General features: G+C 36.5%; 3 protein-coding genes across 3 annotated transcripts; 1 reads left to right on the top strand and 2 right to left on the bottom strand.

Moving 5' to 3' along the window:
• Positions 1-221: 221 nt before the first annotated feature.
• On the top strand, positions 222-18114 carry LOC139993080 (lachesin). The gene is made up of 8 exons (XM_072014494.1): positions 222-349; positions 410-497; positions 1131-1214; positions 5780-5903; positions 9835-9972; positions 10087-10206; positions 13674-13841; positions 15996-18114. Exons 1-8 carry the CDS (start codon positions 222-224, stop codon positions 16289-16291), a joined length of 1146 nt encoding a protein of 381 aa, XP_071870595.1. The 3' UTR covers positions 16292-18114.
• Positions 18115-18589: 475 nt separating this feature from the next.
• LOC139993079 (uncharacterized) lies at positions 18590-19708 on the bottom strand. The gene has a single exon (XM_072014493.1). The coding sequence runs from the start codon at positions 19706-19708 to the stop codon at positions 18590-18592; it is 1119 nt and encodes a 372-aa protein (XP_071870594.1).
• Positions 19709-21186: 1478 nt separating this feature from the next.
• Positions 21187-21702, bottom strand: LOC139993078 (uncharacterized). Its single transcript, XM_072014492.1, has one exon. It carries the CDS (start codon positions 21700-21702, stop codon positions 21187-21189), a length of 516 nt encoding a protein of 171 aa, XP_071870593.1.
• Positions 21703-22307: the final 605 nt, after the last annotated feature.

Raw genomic sequence — 22307 nt, 5'->3', positions numbered from 1 at the left:
GTTTACGTTTAACCAGCGCGCGAGCGGTGCGAGACATGTGAAAATTCAAGATTGTTAACCAGCGCAACAATGTTGGGTAGCATCCGCGTCGACTTTCGTATTATATCGGCCGGTGGTGTATCGTTAATTAACGAAAAGCCACGGCACTCATTGACAACGTTGTCGTCGGCATCGGTGGGGTTCATACGCCCCTTTCTAGCTCCGCTTTACAACCCCATGATATGTTGCTCAAGCTTCTACTACAGCAGAGGTTAAGAGAAGCGAAATACAGCCAGGATTTAGGAGCTCTTACGTTATTCAGTTCCGCTCGCGAATACAGTAATGCCTACGGATATAATTTAGAGATTCAGTAAGAAAGGGCTTGATGCATTGTGCAGCTGTTAAGCGTATCATTAACATTAAATTTCAGCTGGTTCCGGTGCGTGTCGGAAAATATATGTAGCGCGGAGCAAGTTTTGGCATGCTCGTTGAAATACCGTTACTCGAAGGAGTCAGAGGTAAGGCGCAGCAGCCCTCCGATAAAATTGTACGCTCGGTTTTCACCCCTAATTTTATATACTCACATCAGGAAATTTATCTGAGTGCGTTCACATTCTTTTCTTTTAGAAGTTTACTCTACCTTGGGAGCTTGATCGGGATAACAGAGAAATTGCCAATCTCCTATAATTCCAACGAAAATCCTGTTCTAAATGAAGAATACTTCGTTAGGAAGAAATTTTCGTTTGCGATTTTTCATTTTTTTCAACGTGCATAAAATTTTTCTCCATCCACTCGTGGATTAATTAATCGACATATAAAATATGCGGCAATTATATCGACTAGATACGGTATTTATAACGAAAATTCATCGTTATATTTTCAGCTTTAGCGCTTTTACTCCGAAATAGTAGCGTATTATTATCACTGAAACGTGTTTTCATTAGTTATAACACGATGCTTGTTCATGGATTACTAACGCGGCCGATATCGAATGAAATGAAATATTTCCGATGAAATTTTCACAATAGGTCAAAATTAATAATCGTTGTCTTTTTTAGAGAGAACGTTTCTTCGGCCTATTAATCCCCCTATTAGTAAAATAAATAAACGAATAAAATTAACTGATAAAAGATAATGTTATATTTTTTCAGACAGGCATGTTGTCAGTCGTCGTGCCACCGGACTTTATTCCGGAAGAGACATCGAGCGATGTCATGATACGCGAAGGAGGACAGGTAAATTGACACTTAATCAATCCTCTTATCATACTATTTATTGTTAGTCAAGAAATACGATGTACCTACGTTTAACTCGCACTTTATCGTAACAGTTCGTAAAGATACCAATCTATTATAATTGGAGGGTATATGTATTCGGTTTAAAATTCCGTTAAGCTTAAGTTTTATCGACTTTTCATCATGGAAGTTACTTCTCGGTTACACCGTAGTATATTTGGATATTATCGTTTCTATAGATTAAAAAATATTCACAATGATTTATTGCATTATGAAAAAAGGAAAGAGGAATTCTATTACTAAGAGATCTTACTAACCTGTTGCGTGTTTACGTATCATAGGAGTTCGTATTTTCGAACCATACATTTAGTATACGTAACGTGTACGGATTTCCCTTTTTTCCAGCTTTCTTATCAAAACTGATGCTGTGATGCAGGAAATATGTATTACTTCTCTCTGAATATTATTGATAAAGTGCCTTCCAAAAGTTCCGCTTATTGTATTTCTTATATCAGTACATACATAGTGTTTCAGCGTATACGAAGCGTAAATTACAAAGTTAAAATTCTGTACGCATAGTCACAACGTATCATGTATATATCGCGTTAGTATCCAATCTCTGTGAAATTCGACATTTAAAGCTAGTTCGCCTACTATATTTCACGAGAGGACAATTAAAAAATCACGATGAAATGACGTAATATATATTCTCTTTTACGAGAATTTATGTAACGAGAGCAAAGAAGAATTTGTATTTAGCTCTTGCCTGTTTTGCGATAAAATTACTCGCCTAATTAGCGTAGAACGGATCGCTAAGATTTATCAAACTTTCCATATATTGTAACTTGTAACTTTGATAACCATCGTATACGCTATATATGTATAGTGCATGAAATAGTTGAATTGAGATAACTGCTTTTTCCTTGTGGAAACGATGTTTATTATTAGCGGATATTCATGCAAACTCGTGTTTTTACAAATATGCCTAATCAAAGAAATGAAATCTGCATGAATTTTTAAATAATCATTGTTTAATATTTTACTGTTGAAGTGATCGACACTTCTAAGAAAACTCTACATCTGGTCTTCGGTTTCCTCAAGCGCTGAGGTCATCGATAGCGCATAGACAAAAGAATGCGTCGATGACAAACCATAAGCGGTACACGTGCGACGTTGGCTTCGGCGTTCTTTTAGTCTCAGGGTAACATTGCTAGCGTGCGGATCTGGACCAGCTTACATTGTATTCCACACTTTGTACTTTATATTCACAATACACGTATACTTACAATACCTTACAATTTACCCACGCGTTTTTTTAATTCCACAAACATCGAATAACCTTAACATTTACGAATAAGTTTCAGCGTTCGTTTAAAAAATAAATTAAAATTTACAAACCAAAGTCCATAAAGAAAATCACAACTTGGAAAAATAACTTTGAATCTCGGGATAGAAATCGTTGTAAGAAAGAACGATAAGTGCATGAAAATAGGCATCGACCTCGTATTTTGCTGTCATAGGAAATATGTACATAGTTCCACGATGAATTTAGGATCAAGCTTATACAAAATGAAAACTTCAATTGGAATCCATGGCAATATTTGTCGTTGAGAATATGGGATCGAACACTGAATCGAATGGAAGATACTTTTTCATCCAAATGATAAGTATTGTTATTAATGGCACGTAGCTAGCGCGGTTTCCACGGTTGTGATGGTTCTCGTGTTTATAAAATTCTCGTTGCGTGTCGAGATTCTCTGTTCCGCGACACGATACGTTTCCTACTTTATCTGAATTTCAATGTGACCTGGGGCTAAAACTTTGAAACTGCCTGCCTGTATCATCCCACATTTAGCATATCGCAAGCTACCTGTGTCCTTAATTTAAAACTGATAAAGACATTTGCGAAGACGATCATACAAACACGAGACGAGATCGAGAAAACGATCCGAGTCTGTTCGCAATACTTTCTCTACTGAAAAGGAAAAATTCCTTCCTAGCCCCGAACAACAAATAACTATTGAAGCGAGTTGTCGAACGAATGTATTTTAACGTTAACAGGGCAAGCTCATCCCGGAAATGAACAAAATACTAAGCTGATTCCATTTTCAGATACACAACGTTCTTCAGATCAATCGAATTTCATTGATTTTCCAATCGTGCACATGTTACATGATTTCGCTTTTGTTTTTCACTTTGAAACCTTGACTAAATCGAACGTTTGCTATTGTTTAATGCTAAATTGATTACAATTTGATCAGCGGGACTCGATATTCTTTAAACCAATAGAGGAAACTTTACCTCGTTCCATTCGACGACAAAATTCTATTCGAAGAGAATCTCGATTATTCCAGCTGTACCTCGTTTGTTCGTTCACCGTAAAATCTCTTTCATCCTTGTTATTCCTCTTCTTGTCTTCTATTTAATAATAAAAATAAATTAAGGCTATTACATAATATCGATCTTATCTAATTAATTCAACTTCTCATCAAATAAATTCCTAAATGTTTATGCGTGTCACACGTTGAAATAACATGACATATCATTTTTCACAATGCGTAACCACTTATCGTATTGAGAAATGTTAATGAAAGATTGAAAAGAGACAATTTTCAACGTCGAATTAAGCATCAGTTAAATTCTAATACTAAAGAAGAAATCTGATAAATTAAATCACTCAATCATATAAATACCTCGATACTAACAACTTGATTTATTCATATTCTCTAACAATTGGCGTCCTGCTGTATTTTCAAGCGTCTTCCATCGCCTTACACGATTTGAAAACACGTCCAGGACGAATATATTCATACATGGGGCGTAAAATAGTACATTTGTCACTCTTCATACACTTCATACACTACGGGGGACAGTCCGAGTGCTCAGGTGGCATGTTCGCGCGTTTCTCGAGTCCTTTCTTCAGCTGTGTTTTCTCACTGCATAACACACACACACACACACACACACACACACACACACACAAAGCACACAAGCACATACGCGCGCGGTTCAATGCTACGAATTTGCTTCATCCAAGCACCGAGCGCTACCGATTGTCTTCGACTCCACACGTTCTTTGGCATAGATTTTTGCTATGGCCCTTAAACATATAATAATATAAACTAACTCTTTGAATTCGAAAGCGACATTTGCAAATATAAAACAACGGTCGTGAATTTGGTGCAAAAAGTTGAGAGTAGCGCGTGGATATCGATCAATTTTCATCGAATAAATGTTCATCGAGTAAATGTATATCAAATTAAATTCCGATACTTATGTTACGAATGTAATATTTCAATTCAATATATCGAAGCTCAAAACTTTGCCGACATTTCATTGGTAATTATTGATAACAACACGTAATATAATTTATGTTATGTGATTTAAGTATTAGACAATTGTAAGATTGAGAAAATCACACAATTTTAAAAGTTGGAGCACTTTTTTATGTCTGACAATTTTTAATTTATGTATAATATCATAAATGAAATTTCTGTAACGATCTTACGTAATGGTTTTATATTTATTTTCAGCCATATAGATAATATATATGTATTTCCTCATTTGTGTTATATGTTTCACCGTTCAAATATTTATTGACTTAGTGATTATTGAAAATGATAGATTGCGAGAAGTGGTATGTATATTCTTGTTAGTATTGTTCGCTACGTACAATAGAAAATATTTTCCTAAGATGGTTGGACAATTTAATTTGCCTGTATGACATATTTTCGCTACAAAATCTCATGACAGCGAACTGGCGAAACAATGTACATTGTTAATTCAAGTCATTTATGGTTTTCTTTAACACGGCTTATTTTAAACAATTTAAAAGTCTTTACGTCTATCCAATTGAATAAACAATCATTAAATTGTGAAATGTAGCGATAAAATGAATCATTTGATAATGAACAATATTCGAGAATAAAGTATGAATTTCTATTAACTGTTGTCTCGAACTTAGAATGAATTTGTAAAGAAGCGAGAAGAAAGCTCTTCGGTCACTAACATTTATGTCATACAGTTTCACATAAAAGTTTTGTAAACTTTCATTTCATAGTATAATGGCATAGTAAAATAATATCGGATCATGAAAATTTTGAAGTTAACGGCCTCCGTTGCCATTGAAAATTTATCTTTTACAACTAGATTACCACCTTCCATTTATTATAAATTTTAGAATTTTCACTTTACAAATTACAAGGTACGCTATGAATTTATCTGTTCGAATTTTTGTAGAATAAAATTTTGAATGACAATGAGAATCGAAGGAACCCACGCAGGAAAAGAACTAATCTTCCGCGAATTTTATGAAAATAGTGATTGTAAAGCGTATCACAATTTTACCCATTTCTGTTCATTGGATTCTTAGCTAATTTATCAAATGATTGATTTAATTTGTGCGAGCAATTTTTCGACAAGTGGTATAATTTGAAGCAAATAAAATGGTTTTTGCTCAGATAGCTAATTTTTCCAAACATATTTATACGTGACTCGGCCCTAGTCCGTGGCCGGCAATAACGAACTCGATTCTCTTTATAATTTTGGTTTCATAACACGTACAGGTGAAGTTAACGTGCCGTGCAAGAGGCGTGCCTACACCCAGCATATCGTGGCGTAGAGAAGACGGGAAGAACATTATAATTCGGAAGCCATTTGCAGGAAGCGCCTTGAACCAAAAGTCTCATGGTAAGATTTAATGTAGATGACGCTCCAACCATTTTGCCGATATAACGCGGAATATACAATTATGTTTTCCTCGAACCCAGTCGCTGGATTCACTTGGTATTTTAATTTCCTTATTTCACCGCGAACCGTTACGCCACGACGGACTCGCCCCAAACTGCCTGCAGGAGACGTAACTTTCTAGAAATTGTTAAGTAACAGTTTGTGCAACACCCTAAGGAATCAATAGAAGCCTTGGTTTTAACGGGTCACGTTAACGGTTCACCCGCGGAATTGATTTATCTTAAAACATAAACACGTTCGCGGATAATTTCGAGATATGCGTATTTACTACAAGCGTGATATTGATAGAATAAGTTAATTTTTTAGAAAATCATAACACTCTCATGATAATGTCACGGTACAGATTGAAACACATTAATTAACAACTAAATATCTATTTTTCTGAAATATTCTTGGTTTTGTTTCTTTTTTTCTACTTTATATTCCTATGCATAATCCATGCTCTGACGAATTCAACTGCCGTAGTTACTAATTAGTAACTACTAATTAGTAAGGGCAATCAAGATCATGACTCACATTAATATTCGGATACCATGGTATTTCGGATATCATTGTTATGTATATAATTATGAAACATCTGCGTCAAAACTAAACATCAAATGAGGAAGAAGGAAAAATGATTTCTTTCCAATACTTAGTCCGTTTTTTAACAATATCATCGGCTATTCGTACAACTGTATTACGCTCTTGAAATGTTGCGTAATGATACGATTGGATCGTCGTGGCGATCGATAAAACGAAACCGTTAGACACCCCATAGCGTTACTTCACGTCGCGTCACGTCGGCGAAAACGATCGGCCGATAGCGTTCATAAAATCGCGGGACACTTGATGGTGTATAGAGATGTCGCATCGCATCGCATCGCATCGCATCGCATCGCATTGCGTCGCATCGGTCGGAGTTACTCTTCCTTGTCTCTCTACGCTCTGCGTTGATGCTTCGACCTAAACGACGTATTTAGTATTCACTTCAGCATGGTGTTACTAATAGCAGGCGAATTACAGCGCCCTGTCGAGGATGCCGCGGCAATGTATGCGAATGAAACCCTTGCGACGCGACATGTGCTAAGTGCAGTAGCCCTAGCTGCGCGCAAACGGGAAAGCTTATTGTTGGCCTACAATGCCGATAATTATTGGATATCGTGGGGGAAACGTTGTCAACCTAACTACGAGGTCTGTAACTCCATCCATTGTAAGACGTTACTTCGATTTCGTGTATATGTCTATCAATAAACAGCAAAATAACGAGATATGATTCCAATTGATTACTAAACTGTGGATGTTAATACATTTATAGGAAATTTAAACGTCTAAAAATCAACGGTTTGCATATAATATGAAAACATTATTTGAAACTGTTGTTTCTTGATCTTAATTTCAATATGGAATTTCATCTTATTGTGACTGTGGGATATACACTTTTTATAAAGATGAACTTTAACTTTTTAGCAATCTTTCACGATCTATCACACATTTTATAACCTTCGCCATATTGTAGGTATAATTCTGTACTAGAAGTTGGCAGCTATTTCCATATCAAGTCTCCATCTCTGATGACGATAAATGTACTATTCTGAGAAACGTAAAATCTCGGTGATCTGAACATTGAAATATGATATATGCTATGAAATCTGAATTATAAAACATTGTGCAACATTTATGCATAAATGTTACACGCGCTAGATTTATAAAAATATCTAATATTGTCGTCTTTAAAGTTGCAGTAATAGCAATATTTTTTAGTATATCCTTTTTACCTTATTATCTGAAAGAATTAATTATTTGTTATGACGACCCTCCTTGCATTTCTGATTTTTGGATTATAATATACATTAAAGGTTATCTATATTTTCTATGACAGTAATTATTATTAAAAGCTCCAAGTTTCTTAAGTTGTCTACTTTGTATTTCCATCTTTAACTAATCATTCAATTTTAATTTTTAATGTGATCAAGAAACGGTGTTTTCCTGATAAATCGCGGATCTTATATTTTTGTAATTACCGATGTTATACCACGTAACATAACCTCGCCGGGAGTTTAAACGAAACTCGATGATTTATGATTTACTAACTCATTAATTAGCGATTTCTGTTGGGACGGCTAGCAAGCAGTTCGACGGTTTTACGGAAGTTACCTTTTCAGTTACAGTTTCCTCTGTGAGAATTATACGTAACTTATTTAGCGAGTTGCTCACCCACATTTTTGTTGAAGAAGATAAAAAGATAGTATTTAGTTTGAATGTGAATTTGGATGTGAAACACGTATGTATTAATCATCTCAATGTGCCATAGAATCATAATTATGTGATGTTATTTAGGATTTGTAGAGAAATTTTCTATTTGTTATGAGTTATAAAAGAATATGTAAAATGGTGAATTCGAATTCTCACTACAAAAAAACACTTATTGTACCGAAGAAATTTAATTGTCACGGCTAAATAGGGCCACCATCTTAAACGATAAGGTGTAACATCGTTTCCTTACGGACAACAACTTAAACAAAGAACAAAAACGACAGCCTCGAGCACATTCGTAAATTTTAATAATGAAAATTTCTGTTTGACGACTGTAGATCTTAATAACATTGTTAACAGAGATTTCTATCCATCTCTAGATAGAATCTTATTATCATTAATGAAACTATAGGAACGCACGATGTATGTTTGCTCGCAGCAAACGACTATATTATTTTCTGCTCCTATACATTATAGTTAAATAAGAAATTATGATTTTTGTGAAGTAACACTCTTACATCTTAAAATTATAAGAAAGTCGATATTTCCACGTGTTTAAGACATAGCAATACACATTAAGAATAGCATATAAGGATAGTGCGTTTCAGTGCAATATTCTCGCTGCCACAGAAAAAGAACAGGTGTAACCTGTTTATTACTGCAATACAACGCTTATTTTAGGTACTTTGGTCAGTTTTTCTTATCAGTTTAAATATACTTTAAAAATAATTGAACGTGATGTTTATTTTATATTATTTTGATATTATTTCAACTATCGTATATTTAATCCTATTTCAAATTGGAGAGCAAGTTTTAATTTTCAATGTCAAGATTTTTTCATTACCATAGCAATTTATTTTAAATTTATTTTAAAACTAAAAATAACCTTGCTCGAAACGATTTGATGAACTGTAAAAACTAAAGTACAAACTATTAAGTCACAACACATTGTCAAGTATATATTTAAAGAAATTTTGGATGCTTTTTAAACTTTCATCTCCAGGTAAAAATTGACTCTATTCATAAATTGTTAATGCAACGGTAAAGAATTTCCTTTTTAATTTTTTCTTATCGCTTCACAAAGATGTCTGTCACAAAGACTATGACAATTCAAGCTAAACTTCGCTCAATAACTCGATTAGTGTAGCTTAGAAATTATTAAGCAGCATCCTTATTTCATAATACAAAATCTTTTAATTACGTAAAATTAAACGGAAATCCCAATTGTATATATTAAAAACGATAGATATTAAATACATACGTATAATAATAAAAGAAATCATACACAAAGTACCGCATATGCTTCACTGCCATGTATTGTAAACGTACAATACATAACAATAAAGCGTGACTTCATCTTTTTTTTAATTTTCTGTTGCACTTTAAATTTTCTCCAAATGAATACCGTAATCTAGTTTTTATTCAACACACATTTGTGAGACTTATACTCTTGCAAATAGATCTTGTAAGTTTTATTACAAATAAGAAGGCGTCTTTTACGAAAAATAAAAAAGTATCTATTTTATTTGTGTACATGTATATTTAATTTTGTTATTTAATTGTATCGAAAATTTAATTGTAGAAAATTTCGTGAAATTGGATTAACAAAATGTTTATCGTTTTTTATTTGGCTTAGTGACTTCAGTAAACGAGTACCACGGCGAAGAGCTGAAACTGACAAAGATCTCGAGAAACGAAATGGGAGTTTATCTCTGTATCGCCATCAACGGTGTGCCACCGGCGGTCAGCAAACGTATTTCTATCAACGTTCATTGTGAGTAATAGTGATTATCCTGGCCGATAATTTACCAATTTCTTTTGAAACGATCGAAGAGAAATACACTAGCCTTCTACATCTACAAATACTATTTGAGATTCTGTTTCACAGTTTCGCCGGTAATTCATGTACCTAATCAACTGGTAGGTGCACCTCTGGGTACGGATGTTGTCCTGGAATGTTTTGTCGAGGCTTCGCCCAAGTCGATTAATTATTGGGTCAAGGATAACGGTAATATCCCTCTGTTGGCTATTTAGCTTTGTAATTTGATGTCACTTTGCAAAAGCCTCGCCACGCTGGATAGTTTCATTTTCCGAGTTGCGTATAAATGTCGTCGTCTCTTTTCTTCACCTTTTCTATCGTTTTCATCGTTTTTCGAAGGTACCCTTCTCGCTTATGTTCTGCAACAATACTAACGCATACGCTGTTACGGACGAACAATTATAGGCGAAATTCACTGTAGTGGTACCAGTAGTTCTTCGTGAATATTTGGGAAACTAGGGCTCAGCGGCGCAGTAGTGACATGCAAGGGGAAAACTTGATTTCTACAACATATCCAAAAATTATCCATATCAGTGAGGTCATGGCCTTTGATCTAAATAATCACCTACAATAATTTTAAGCACGGAAGTATAACAACTTTGATTTGTTCCGGCTACATTTTGTTACATACAAGCTAATGAATCTCATTGGAACATCAATAGAGAAGTGTTATACTAGTAATTTTGTGCTTTAAAGGACATCGTTTCGGTGAACTTTTCGAAAAGCTATTTGTTTCGATTGCGATGATTCTGAAGTACGTTGCAAAGTTCAATATTTTGAACAACCTTTTTATGCGCAAAAATATTCCACTGCTCGGCATTAGTTTTCAAGCTGTATTGATTTGGCAATCCGGATGCCGCGCCGTAAGGTGGCTAGCCAACATTGTTTATATCAATATCAATAAGGAGATTCGCAGAGTCGACCAGTCGCTTCACAGTGCGGTCGCCCGGATTAATATTAATATCAATACTAACCCAACCCATCTTGAAAACTAAGGCCGAGCAGCGGGATATTTTTCCGTGTATCTCGGAAACTAAGTCCGATCGCCGGTTTTATGTATAGGAAAACGTTGTCCAGAATGTTAAGCTTTACAACTTATTTTAATATCATCGAAATCGGGCTTTTCGATAAGTTCACAAAACTAGAAATTTTTTTTAATTTTCTACAGTTTCTACACAAAATCACTACTGTTATTTCTTTAGTAATACTCTAACAAATGAGGATCTTTTAATGAGAGTCCATCACCGTGCATATAATGAAATATAGTAAATAAAACAATATAGGAATGCGTGACGGCGAGTGATAAAGAGCAGTACTGTGTCGCGGCGCGAGACTTCTTTCTGATAATGATAATAGGTACATATTCTTTTTCTGTATATTTATTATTTTTAAAGTCCAATCGATTTATTCGCCTTGTATTTTGGTATTTTCATCAAATTTAATTATAATCATTTAGCATAATACTAAAACATTTTATCGCACAATGGTAATATCTGTGTGATAAATTCTAATATTCTTTATGTTGAATTTTGTAAAATTATCTATCTGTCACAACAAAGTAATTACTGTGAAACGATAAAACTGTAGAAAAGAAGATATGTTGTAGAAATCAATTGTACGTCCGTAACAGCATCGTATTAGTATTGCTTGCCGCAAGCCTAGTAGCGAACGGGTATAATTACCCAATTGAAACCTAGCACTTATCTTTTATTGTAACATATATGCAGTACATAAAAATGAGAGTTGAGTGAGCTTGGGTAAAGCTGCGTGCACATTTGCATATGCGAGATCAAAAAATGTCTGTTTCAATCAAAAATGGATATCATTAATGTATCGGGTTTGGGTTTGCATATGTAGACAAATAAGTATAAGTGTTACGTTTCGACCAGATCATTCTATCCGACCGCTAATAACTAATATACAGACATATACGCTGTCACGGACGCACAATAATAGGCAGAATTCACTGTAGTGATATTGCTAGTTTTTTGCGATTATCCCGGAAACTGTAGACGACCGACAGTTATATAAACAGGAAAAAGTTGTTCAAAATGTTGAGTTGTACAGCATATTCAAAAATCGTCGGAATTAGGCGGAGCTCTTCTACAGTTTCACTTCGTGGAGCAAAACAAAATTAATATTTAACAAAGCCTTGTAATGTGCAAATATATTTTACATAACATAGAACTCCATACCGATGTGTTCCATACCGATCAGTTTACATACCCTGGCGACGCATTTCAAATAGATACGCGGCTTCTAACAAGCTAAAAGGTACTTTATGTTAAAAACGAGAGACGGAATCAGAAATATGTTCGCAGTTGAAAATTACTTTTCTACAGGCGAGTATCTTAGTTAAAATTAAGAGTATTAACTCGCACGATTCAAATAAAGCGGCCAGTAACATTTTATGATCTTCTTCTAGAACGTGGAAAGAAACTTCCACGTAGGAAGAAACAGAGAACGAACGCGTTTTCGCTTTTCTTAAAAGTTCGAATATTTTCATGCAGAGTTGACGAAAAGTTACAGACAAACGTGAGAGTGAATTGCATTAGATCGTTCGCAAATATATTCTCCGAGCATTTGTAGCTCTGGCAGCAAACATGCTTTCGCTTCAGCGCAACTCCTACGGAGCAGTTCATTCTAATGTATTCGTATGTAATTTTTACCCAACACAAAAAATCCAATGTACCCTTTTTCCCTATCCTACATGTGTGTGTGTGTGTGTGTGTGTGTGTGTGTGTGTGTGTGTGTGTGTGTGTGTGTATGCGTGTACAGGAACGTTTCAAACTGTAATAAAGAGACTCGTCGGAGACTAAGAAGTTATTTTCGCATACTTTTATACGTCATTACGTATTCTTTCCGCTTGTTTGTAATATTCTCAGGTTACACCATATACTACGCCATATGTATCTATACAGATATACATACTATCTAAGTACGCATTTTATAGCCATGGATAGAATACGTACTTAATTTATTAATACTAATAGTACCAACGACTTCTTTCCATTTCTCGGATTCGTATTAATCCAGTAATTATTATTGCTTTTCAATTCCAAATTTGTAGAGTTCTGTTCGCACGTTCGCAATGATTTTTCAAGTGAAAATATTTCTTACAGTACCTTTGTTATCATTTTTTATATGCAGTCAATTGTGATGTCATTGCAAAAGTAGAAAAAGTGATTTCAGTAAGTTCGATATAGCATTTATCATGAATTAGAACACACCGTTAAAAATTCATATGGATTATCACTGGTATTCGTGTAGTCTTTTCTGATAATGATCTATATCGCAAACCAAATAATCGTCAGGATAGATTTCCGTGTAGACGGCGTAGAACGATAAAGATCGAACAGTAATTCGGGAAATGCATAAGTAGATAAACTATAGTGCATGATATCGCTTTGGTTGCGCGTGGCAATAATCTCCGTTACGAAGGATTACAAGAATTATCCTATTCTTATTGTCTTATTTATATTTTATTGTTAAATATAGATTGATTACCTTATAGTATGTAAGTATATATATATATATATAATGAGTGAAAATCTGCAGGTTTCTGTCAATATTTATACGATATGATTACGATACGTTCATTATGAGTAAATATATGTATATTCTAAATAAAAATAATATAAAATTTGTCTGCATAGCGATGATAATATCGAGTCAACAACATGACGTGCAGATGATCGAAAAATCGAAGTTCGAGATCCGGATGGTGTTAACAATTCGCAATTTACAAAAAGATAACGTGGGTACTTACAAGTGTGTAGCCAAAAATTCTCTTGGTGACGTCGAGAGCAGTATTCGATTGTATGGTAAGTATGACCTGGAATTACATATCTACGTCCGATCAATTTTATAAATAGCTATAGTCGCATTAAAATTGTTTATTCCTGGTTTTCTTAAGATTAACATTATGTTTTCATCATAAAATAGATTTTTAACAAAATATTCATATTTTATTTATATGTATCGTGTTATTTTCTTATTGTTTTCTTCTTAGTCATTGTTTCTTTATTATTTTTTACATTTGCTTTTATTTACTTGTATTTCTTTGAACTATCGGTCTCAAATTTTTAACCTAGCAAAATAAATTAATAAAAACGCGTTAATGTGCAGAAATGCCTCTTTTCGGAATTATAGCACTTGTGACTCGATCCTTTTTTGCGTGACTTTCGTATTCTCTTTAGTGATAGTTCTATCTCCGGTAGATCATGAAATGTAGCTACTGTATTACACATATATAAAAGTAAATGTATTTTCATTATTGTCACTAGGCTTCACTTTACACCGCAAGAAAAATTTAAAAGAAACGCCGAATCGAAAATTAACGACACGACGACAGTAATTGTGATCATCGGACTGACACTAGGTAACTAGAAAAGATGAACGATTAGCTACACTCAAATAGCGTCGCACTTAACAAGACCAGCTGAAAGAATCGTTAAGTATCAAGCAAAGTAGGGCTTAGTCGGTTGATAGTTATTGCGCTCAATATCGAAAATTTGTCTCCATTCTGATGTTATTTTACGGCTGATAACAGCAGTCTAGGCGACGGGTTAACGAATCTTTGTAGAATATCCGAGTGGAAATTGTTCTTGCTGGGTTGCGTATTAGATAAAAGACTGATCGCGGTGTGATAGACATAAGAAAGTGTTTCGCACGTTTCAAACACGCTCGCGTTTACAGGCACCCTCACTTTGTCACGGAATCCTCCAGAGGATTTACCCCCTGGCAGCATTTGGCTTCTTTCGGTCAATCCTTATCCTTTCGCATACGATCCTGAGGATTTCCTAATCGGGTCAGAGTCAGACTCAGGGGAATCACGAGCAGCCCGTGCACTTTGGTTCACTTCGCTCGCACGCTCGTGTCCTCTGTAAATCGTCACGAGAGCCTCTCGTGTTTTAGGAATCAATGTTGTTCCCCGACGCAGGGATTTACCTACTACTTTACTTATCACACAGCGTTCTGCAGTGTGCACATTCTTCTTTCTCGTGAGAGCATCACCAATTATTCACTGCTACCATTCTTAATGCGCCAAAAATATTTTCTCTCCCCTCTCTTCCTGTTCTAACGGAAAGTATCAACTGTCAAAATCGTTACCAACTTTTTGTACATAATAAGATAATTTTGCGAGAAATCTTTCATACAAACTAATTCCTTCCCTTCTGAAAGATACCAGCGATTTTATCATACAGGCTGCAAAAAGGAAGGTAAACGAGAAAACTATGATGTATGTCACGAAAAGTATGACTAGAACTTTGATTAGTTAAAGTTTATTAAGAATTTCATCTAGTCGAAATGTTTTCTTCTTCTTGCTAGCCCTTCCCAAAATTTTGGTTTTCTCTGTAATTAATCAACTACAAAAATATTCTGTTTATCCACGATCACACTTTACATCGACCATGTTCTTAATTTTCTCATGAAAATTATTGATTTCTTGTTAAAGTTTTTTTTGTCGATGAAATGGGTATCTCTAAATAACAACAATTCGATGTATCTTTATCATCACGTACAGAATCTCCGATGGAAAGATTAAGAACCAAGTTCAATACCTAATTTTTCAGTTATCGATTACGTTAAAGGACAAATTTGCTGTAAGCTTTTTACGTGCATCAAATATTAGGAATATTAATAATAAAAATACCAAAGCCTTGTTATTGACCGTCGTAAATAACAATAATATTTGAGTAATTTTTTTTTGTATGAGTTTAAATGTAGAAGAAAAGGCATGGTATGTGTTGAAAGCATAAATTTATCATTCGAGGAAAGTTAAATCTTATTCCATCTATTCCTTCTAGACAATTTTTCATTGCATAAATTATTTTTAAAAATGTACCAGAATTTTTCATTCTAAGAAGCTCTTACATTTGATAAAATTCTAAGGAAAGTAAAACTATTTTTTCCTTTCAACATTATCTTCTAAAAAAGTAACTAAAATGAAATGTCTTTTCTGGTATTTATTTCAGAAATTTCAGGGCCTACAAAAACTCAAACAGTTGCTCGGCCATCTTTTTACGACGAAGAGGATGAGACTGTCTATGGTTCGGCGGAAATCGAGAAAATGGAGAACAAACCTCTATCCGTAGACAATACGATCAATGGACACGTAGGATATCCATCGGTTGCAACTCCAGTGCCGACCGTAAGGATCGGTAAGAAAAGGCCAACAATCAGTGCCAATTCTAACGCGAATCATCGTCGACGAGCCTCTGATCTCCTCATCATTCTAATGCTGATCATTGCTTGTGAGAGATGTCAGTGAACAAACAGGCAGCTAAAGGTTTGGAAAATCTGCTGTTATTAGATATAGGTATATTGATATCATAATAATGTAAGAAAGGATTGATGTACGATGCGCTTTATTTTACATTAATTTGGTGCAGACCAAGCACGTATTCACTTTCCTCAGTGACTTATTCTTACATTGTAATTTTAATGATAAGAGAGCAAAGATAAATTGATTTTGGCAAATCGGTGAAACGATGGAAGGATTTGGATTAAAATGAGATAGTGCGCGTTTCAATGTATAGGAACAGGATTTTGAAATTGGGAGATTGTGAATGAAAAACTTTTGAAGAAATTAAACGAATTTATATTAAGATTGTGTCTTTAAAAGAAATGTCCTATAAAGAGAAGGAGATATCAGTAGTAGCGTAAGTTTTATTCATCGAACAATTAATAATTTTGAATTTAATGCTCAAATTATAAAAAAAAATGTAGGTGAACTTGTAGAATCGGTTTGTCCTCTCCTATTTTAATGATTTTTTAATATGTTGTAAAGTTCAATATATTGAAAATTTTTCTCTATACATATAACCGTCGGTCTCGTTTAGTTTCCGAGATATTTATATTTATATTTATATATATAGTTTCCTAGCAAAAATCTGTAGATACTACTACGATGTATTTCTGTCTATAGTTATGCGTCCGTGTCAGCATATGCGTCAGCATTGGCAGCATTGGTTGCCGGTTGCGTATCTTCTGTTTATATACGAGAGTTGGGCGAGCTTAAAGGCCTTGTGCACAACTGCATATGTGAGGCTGCAAGAAATGTCTATAATAATTCACTTAAAAATGAATATTATCAATTTATTGGGTTTAGGTTTTGATCTGTTTTAGTATTTTTTAATCCGGTCACTGGGAGATGGTCGACGCTTGCGTGAAATAATAACAAATTAATTATAATAGTAATAGGCAAATCAATAATTGATACTATTTTATGAAATCAAACAATCATTATTAGTTCACGCGAACCTAGACGTAATACATTGATGATATTCACTTTTAATTGAGTTATAAGTTATAAAAAAACATTTCTTGCAGCGTTGCATATGCATGTTGTACACGGAGCCTTTAACCTTGCTAATCTTCGTTCATAAACAGAAAATAAGCTACCGGTGGCCGGCAACTTATACATCGTTGCGATAGACACACCATTATAGGTAGAAATACATTGTAGTGGTACCTGCAGTTGTTTACGAATATCTCGTAAACTATGTCAGATCGACGGTTATATGTATAGGAAAAAAATGTTTAAAATGTTGATTTCTCTAAAATATTAAAAAATCATCAAAATCAGGTATGACGGAACACTTCTATAAATTCATCAAAATGTGCATATACATATATAATGTGCTTTATATCCCATGGCATTTCTGTCATGAGGTTCATACTGTATAGTATCCCCTTTTCAGTAAACATGTTTTGTGGGGGATAGCATATAATTCTACTAGCCACTTATTTGTTTGAAAACATCTTTTGTAATCAGTTTTAAGAGCAATTTAATAGTTTTATGGTAGGGTTAGATAATCCTAAAGACTTTGGGATATGAAACCACCATTAGACGTTTCATTCTAATTGATAACCGATAAATTATTTCTTAAATATGTCCATAATCGGACTATGTTTTTATATTTATGTAATCAATAGTCACTTTTATGTAAGTAAACTTTAATATAAAATGAAACGTTTCGTATCCTAAGATTGAAAGGGTTAGTTTCCTTTATTTTATTCTTTTTTTGCAATTAAATATTCTGTTACACCACGAGGCTTAGTATAAGTCGTGTTTCTAACCGTCGCTCACGGTCCTACAGCGTCGCAGACACATCGTCTTATCTGCCCGACGAAAAATACACAATGTATCGACGAGCGCATAGTTGTCGCCAAGCAGCGAGTTCCAGAAATGTCGATTTCGGTCCGTTATTTCGTTTTAACGAAGAAGGTGACCTACGTGATCATAGGCGCGAACGGTGGCGTGATCCGAGCGTAGTGGGGGTCGTCTCCCCGAGAAGATAAAGAAAGAATTGATCTAAGGGCAATTAGTCTCATTTGAAAATTCATACTGCATACATCGAGAGCTCTGACGAATAAAGTCTAACGAATATCGAGAAATATTATTTGGTAAAGCTTGAAAGACTGTAGTAGTCAATGATGTGAGAAGAAGTGCTCCACTCAGTTCCAGTCTTGGAATGGTTTGTGATTTGAGCGGAGCTACCTTTGACTTCGCAGTGAGGAGTCGTGTCCATACATGGCCATCCGGAGTGATCGTGCGAAGGTAAACTCATGCCCCATACGCCTTTTCGCTGTCGTCACAAAATCCGTGTAACTCAATTTCCGCTGCGGACTTGATTATGGTTTTGCGTTGAAACCTTACGTTATTTAACAATGGTAACTGCGCATAGTATTTGCTCCATTCTATGTGTAAGTCGGCCTGAAGCGATTCGTCCCAATCGATTTTTAATGTCCAGAGTCGTTGAAGCAGCATCTTAACTCGAACGATTACTGCTGCAAGCAATCCAAGAGGGTCGTAGATCTTGGCGATTTCGGAGCTGATTGTTCTCTTCGTAATTTGAGAGGTGATGGAATTGATTTTGACGGAATACAGGATCGAATCGTCAGATGAATTCCAAACAACACCCAGAGTTTTTAAAGTTTGAAATTCGCCTAGAAGAAGCTTGTCTTTTATGTCCTGTTCGGAAAGTCCGTTTAGTAGTTCCCGGTCATTCGACGCCCATTTTCGAAAGTTTAAACCGGCTAATTTAAGCAATTCTGTGAGCTCTGTTCTTAATAATCGTGCCTCGACCCCTGTATCAACTCCTGTGAGAACATCGTCGACATAAAAATCTCGTTGTAAGACTGTTGCCGCTCGTGGATATCGATGTCCCTCGTCGTCCGCTAATTGTTTGAGGCACCGAATGGTTAGATACGGGGCCACTGACAGTCCGAACGTCACTGTATTGAGTTGATAGGTGTCAACTTCTCCCTTCGTGTTACGCCACAAAATCTGTTGGAATTTTCGATTCTCTGGACGCACAGGAAATTGTCGATACATTTTTCCGACATCGCCTGTAAGGACGTATTGATGAGAACGGAATCTCAGGAGAATGTAGAATAGGTCCTTTTGTAGTTTCGGTCCCGTATGAAGTATGTCGTTTAATGAAACTCCGGTGATGGTTGGTGCAGATCCGTCGAACACGACTCGGAGCTTTGTAGTTTGGCTGGACTCTTTGATCACGCCGTGATGTGGCAGAAAATATCCGTCGTCAGTTGAATGGTTCGTGGTAATCTTCGTCATGTGTCCTAATTCCAAGTATTCTTGTATTACGGCGTGATAGTCGGCTTCAAATTGTTTGTCTCGTTGGAATCGGTGGCCGAGAGATGTGAGACGCTTCATCGCCATGGCTTTAGAAGATCTGAACGAAGGAGTCGTTTCGTTAAATGGAAGAGCGACAATGTATCGCCCTTTGTCGGTGCGTTGGACGTGATTTCGGAAGTGTTCCTCGCACTGTCGTTCCGCCTCTGAAATGTGTAAAGTGGGCGGTCCTTCGTCGATCTCCCTAAAACGGGCGAGGTCCGCCTGTAAAGCCGTCGTGGAGGCGCGAAACGTATGTGCTGATGATTGCGAGGTTGGGCTCCCCCCGATGACCCATCTGAATCGCGTTTTTTTGCAGACGCAAGTCAGGCCCGTTTGAGTGACTGATGTCAAGTTGGCCGACACAGAGTGATGCTAGTGTTGGTCCGGCGCTCAATATGATTTCGATCGGAGCAGGTATATGCATATTGCATCGGCTAGTTGGAGATTCCTAGGTATTTGTATCATTGAGCGATCTACGGGCTGATCTGGGACCCAAGTCGATATAGTTGGTATAATTAGGAACGTCAGTGTACGTTCGTATGTGCCGTCGATTGAGGTGATTGTAGCCGTGATATAACGTTTCGATGTCGTCGATAACGAGTTTAGGGCTCCGATTGGGACCAAATATTTCCGTTGGTTGAGTTTTAATGATTTGGCAAGTTTTTCGGTGATGAAGTTCATGCTAGAGCCGGTATCTAGCAGAGCTCTACAACGGAATGGTTGAGTTTTATTGTTCAGAATGTTAACCTGCGCTGTCACTAACAGATCGTGGTACGATGGTTTAGAAGGAAGCGAGGCAATTGATCCGTTTTGTGCGATTCGGTCCCTAATAAAGTCGTCTAATGCAGTCATTGTTTCTCTTGTCGTTGAGGACTCGACGATAGATTTGATCCGGTTACCTTTGTTCGTGTCGAACGAGACTCGCGTTTAGAAGACGTTCGGGGAGACGATCGAGCAGACGATCGGGGAGACGATCGAGCAGACGATCGGGGAGATGATCGACGAGATGATCGTCTCGAACGATGTGACGAACGAGGTATCGGTGAACTAGGTGATGATCGTCTGCCTGATGATCGGTCGCTCGACGATCGACCGCTCGATGATCGGCCGCTAGGTGATCGTGACTTGACATGACCTTGATCTTGATCTTGATGTAGATACGTGTAATGCCGTAGTCTGCATATGCGACATGAACCGGCGGAACAGTGAATCAAAGAATGCCCTTTACCTAAACAATTAGTACAGAGCGATGTCCTTTTGGCGGTTTCAAGACGATTTTTGACCGACTTCGCCTTAAAGACATCGCAATTCCAAATTTCGTGTGGTCCTTGGCAAGTTGGACACACCATGTATAGTGGTAAAAGTGTGGGTTCGCGGCGCGGTTTGTCGCTGACGATTATGTGGGTCGGAAGCCCTTTTTTTACGATTGTGATGGAGCTTGTCCTATCCTCGTTTGTTCGTGTTTTTAGAAAGTCTATCAAGTGCGTGTATTACGGCATTTTTTTGTCAAGCTGGGTGCGTTGTCATTTACGAATGGTGGCTGATGGTAGTTTCGAAGTGAATAATTTGATCAGAACGACGTTTGAGGCGACTGGTTCATCTAGTTTCTCCAAGGCTTGAAGATTAACTTTAACTGTCTCGAGAAAATCATCTACTGCTTCGGGTGTCTCTTTGGTTATTTTCGGATAATCGAAAATCAGATCCCAATGGCGCATGCAGACTTGACGGTGGCAGTCAAATTTTTCTTTAAGAACGTCAATAGCAATCGAATAATTGAGTTCCGTAATGTCTAACGATTGGATACTCCGCGCGGCCTTTTCAGTCAAAGATGATCGAAGATAATGGAATTTTTGGACAGGTGTCAGTCGTTCACTTCGATCTATTGTGGACGAGAATGAATCATAAAAGGAATGCCAATTTTCAATTGTACCGTCGAAAGTAGGTAGGTGAATTTCTGGTAATTTAATCGAAGTCGGCTCGGCGATATTGGATGAGTCCCAACTTGGCGGTTTCGACGACGATGCTGGTGTATCATCCATGAGCGTGTGTATTCGTACTACCGGATCGTAATATATGTTTGTAATTTCGGAAACGCGCGCGTCTTCCTCCTCGCCTAAATCTTCTAGTTCTTCTTGCAATAGTCGGTATTGTTTCCACGCGTCGTCGAGCAATGACTGGTGGGCCGTTAAATAGGCCTTTTTCTTTTGAGTGGATTGTTCAAATTCGTCGAATCATTTGGATATGGTAGTAAATCGACCGATTTGGAAACCTCGTCTCCGATGCAAGGAGATAATTTTGTCTGTATTCTCTATTTTTATAGCGGATTGTAAAGACAATGCAATGAACGATCTTACCTTGTAGCTGTGAGTTTAACTGTTGCTCGTCACCGTGTGTCACGTTTAACGTGTGAGACGTTTCCTTACGGAAGTTGGCTCTCTAGTTGTTGGCGTGAGGTTCCGTGATTGCGTTCTTCAACCACCGGGTTTTACCTCTTCAGAATTGACGGCCCTGGCGTTACTGACTTCGCTGGAGTGGTAACGCTATTGATGTTGGTTAAGTTGGATTCACGTGGCACTGGCTGGTAGTGGGTATCGCTGGTATGCATTTTTCGTATGACACGTGATACGGCTTAGAAGACCAAATG

The sequence above is a fragment of the Bombus fervidus genome, chromosome 12, assembly GCF_041682495.2.
Source record: "Bombus fervidus isolate BK054 chromosome 12, iyBomFerv1, whole genome shotgun sequence".
Taxonomy (NCBI): Eukaryota; Metazoa; Arthropoda; class Insecta; order Hymenoptera; family Apidae; genus Bombus; species Bombus fervidus.
The sequence above is the reverse complement of the archived record's forward strand: the minus strand, read 5'-3'. Positions and strand labels throughout refer to the sequence as shown.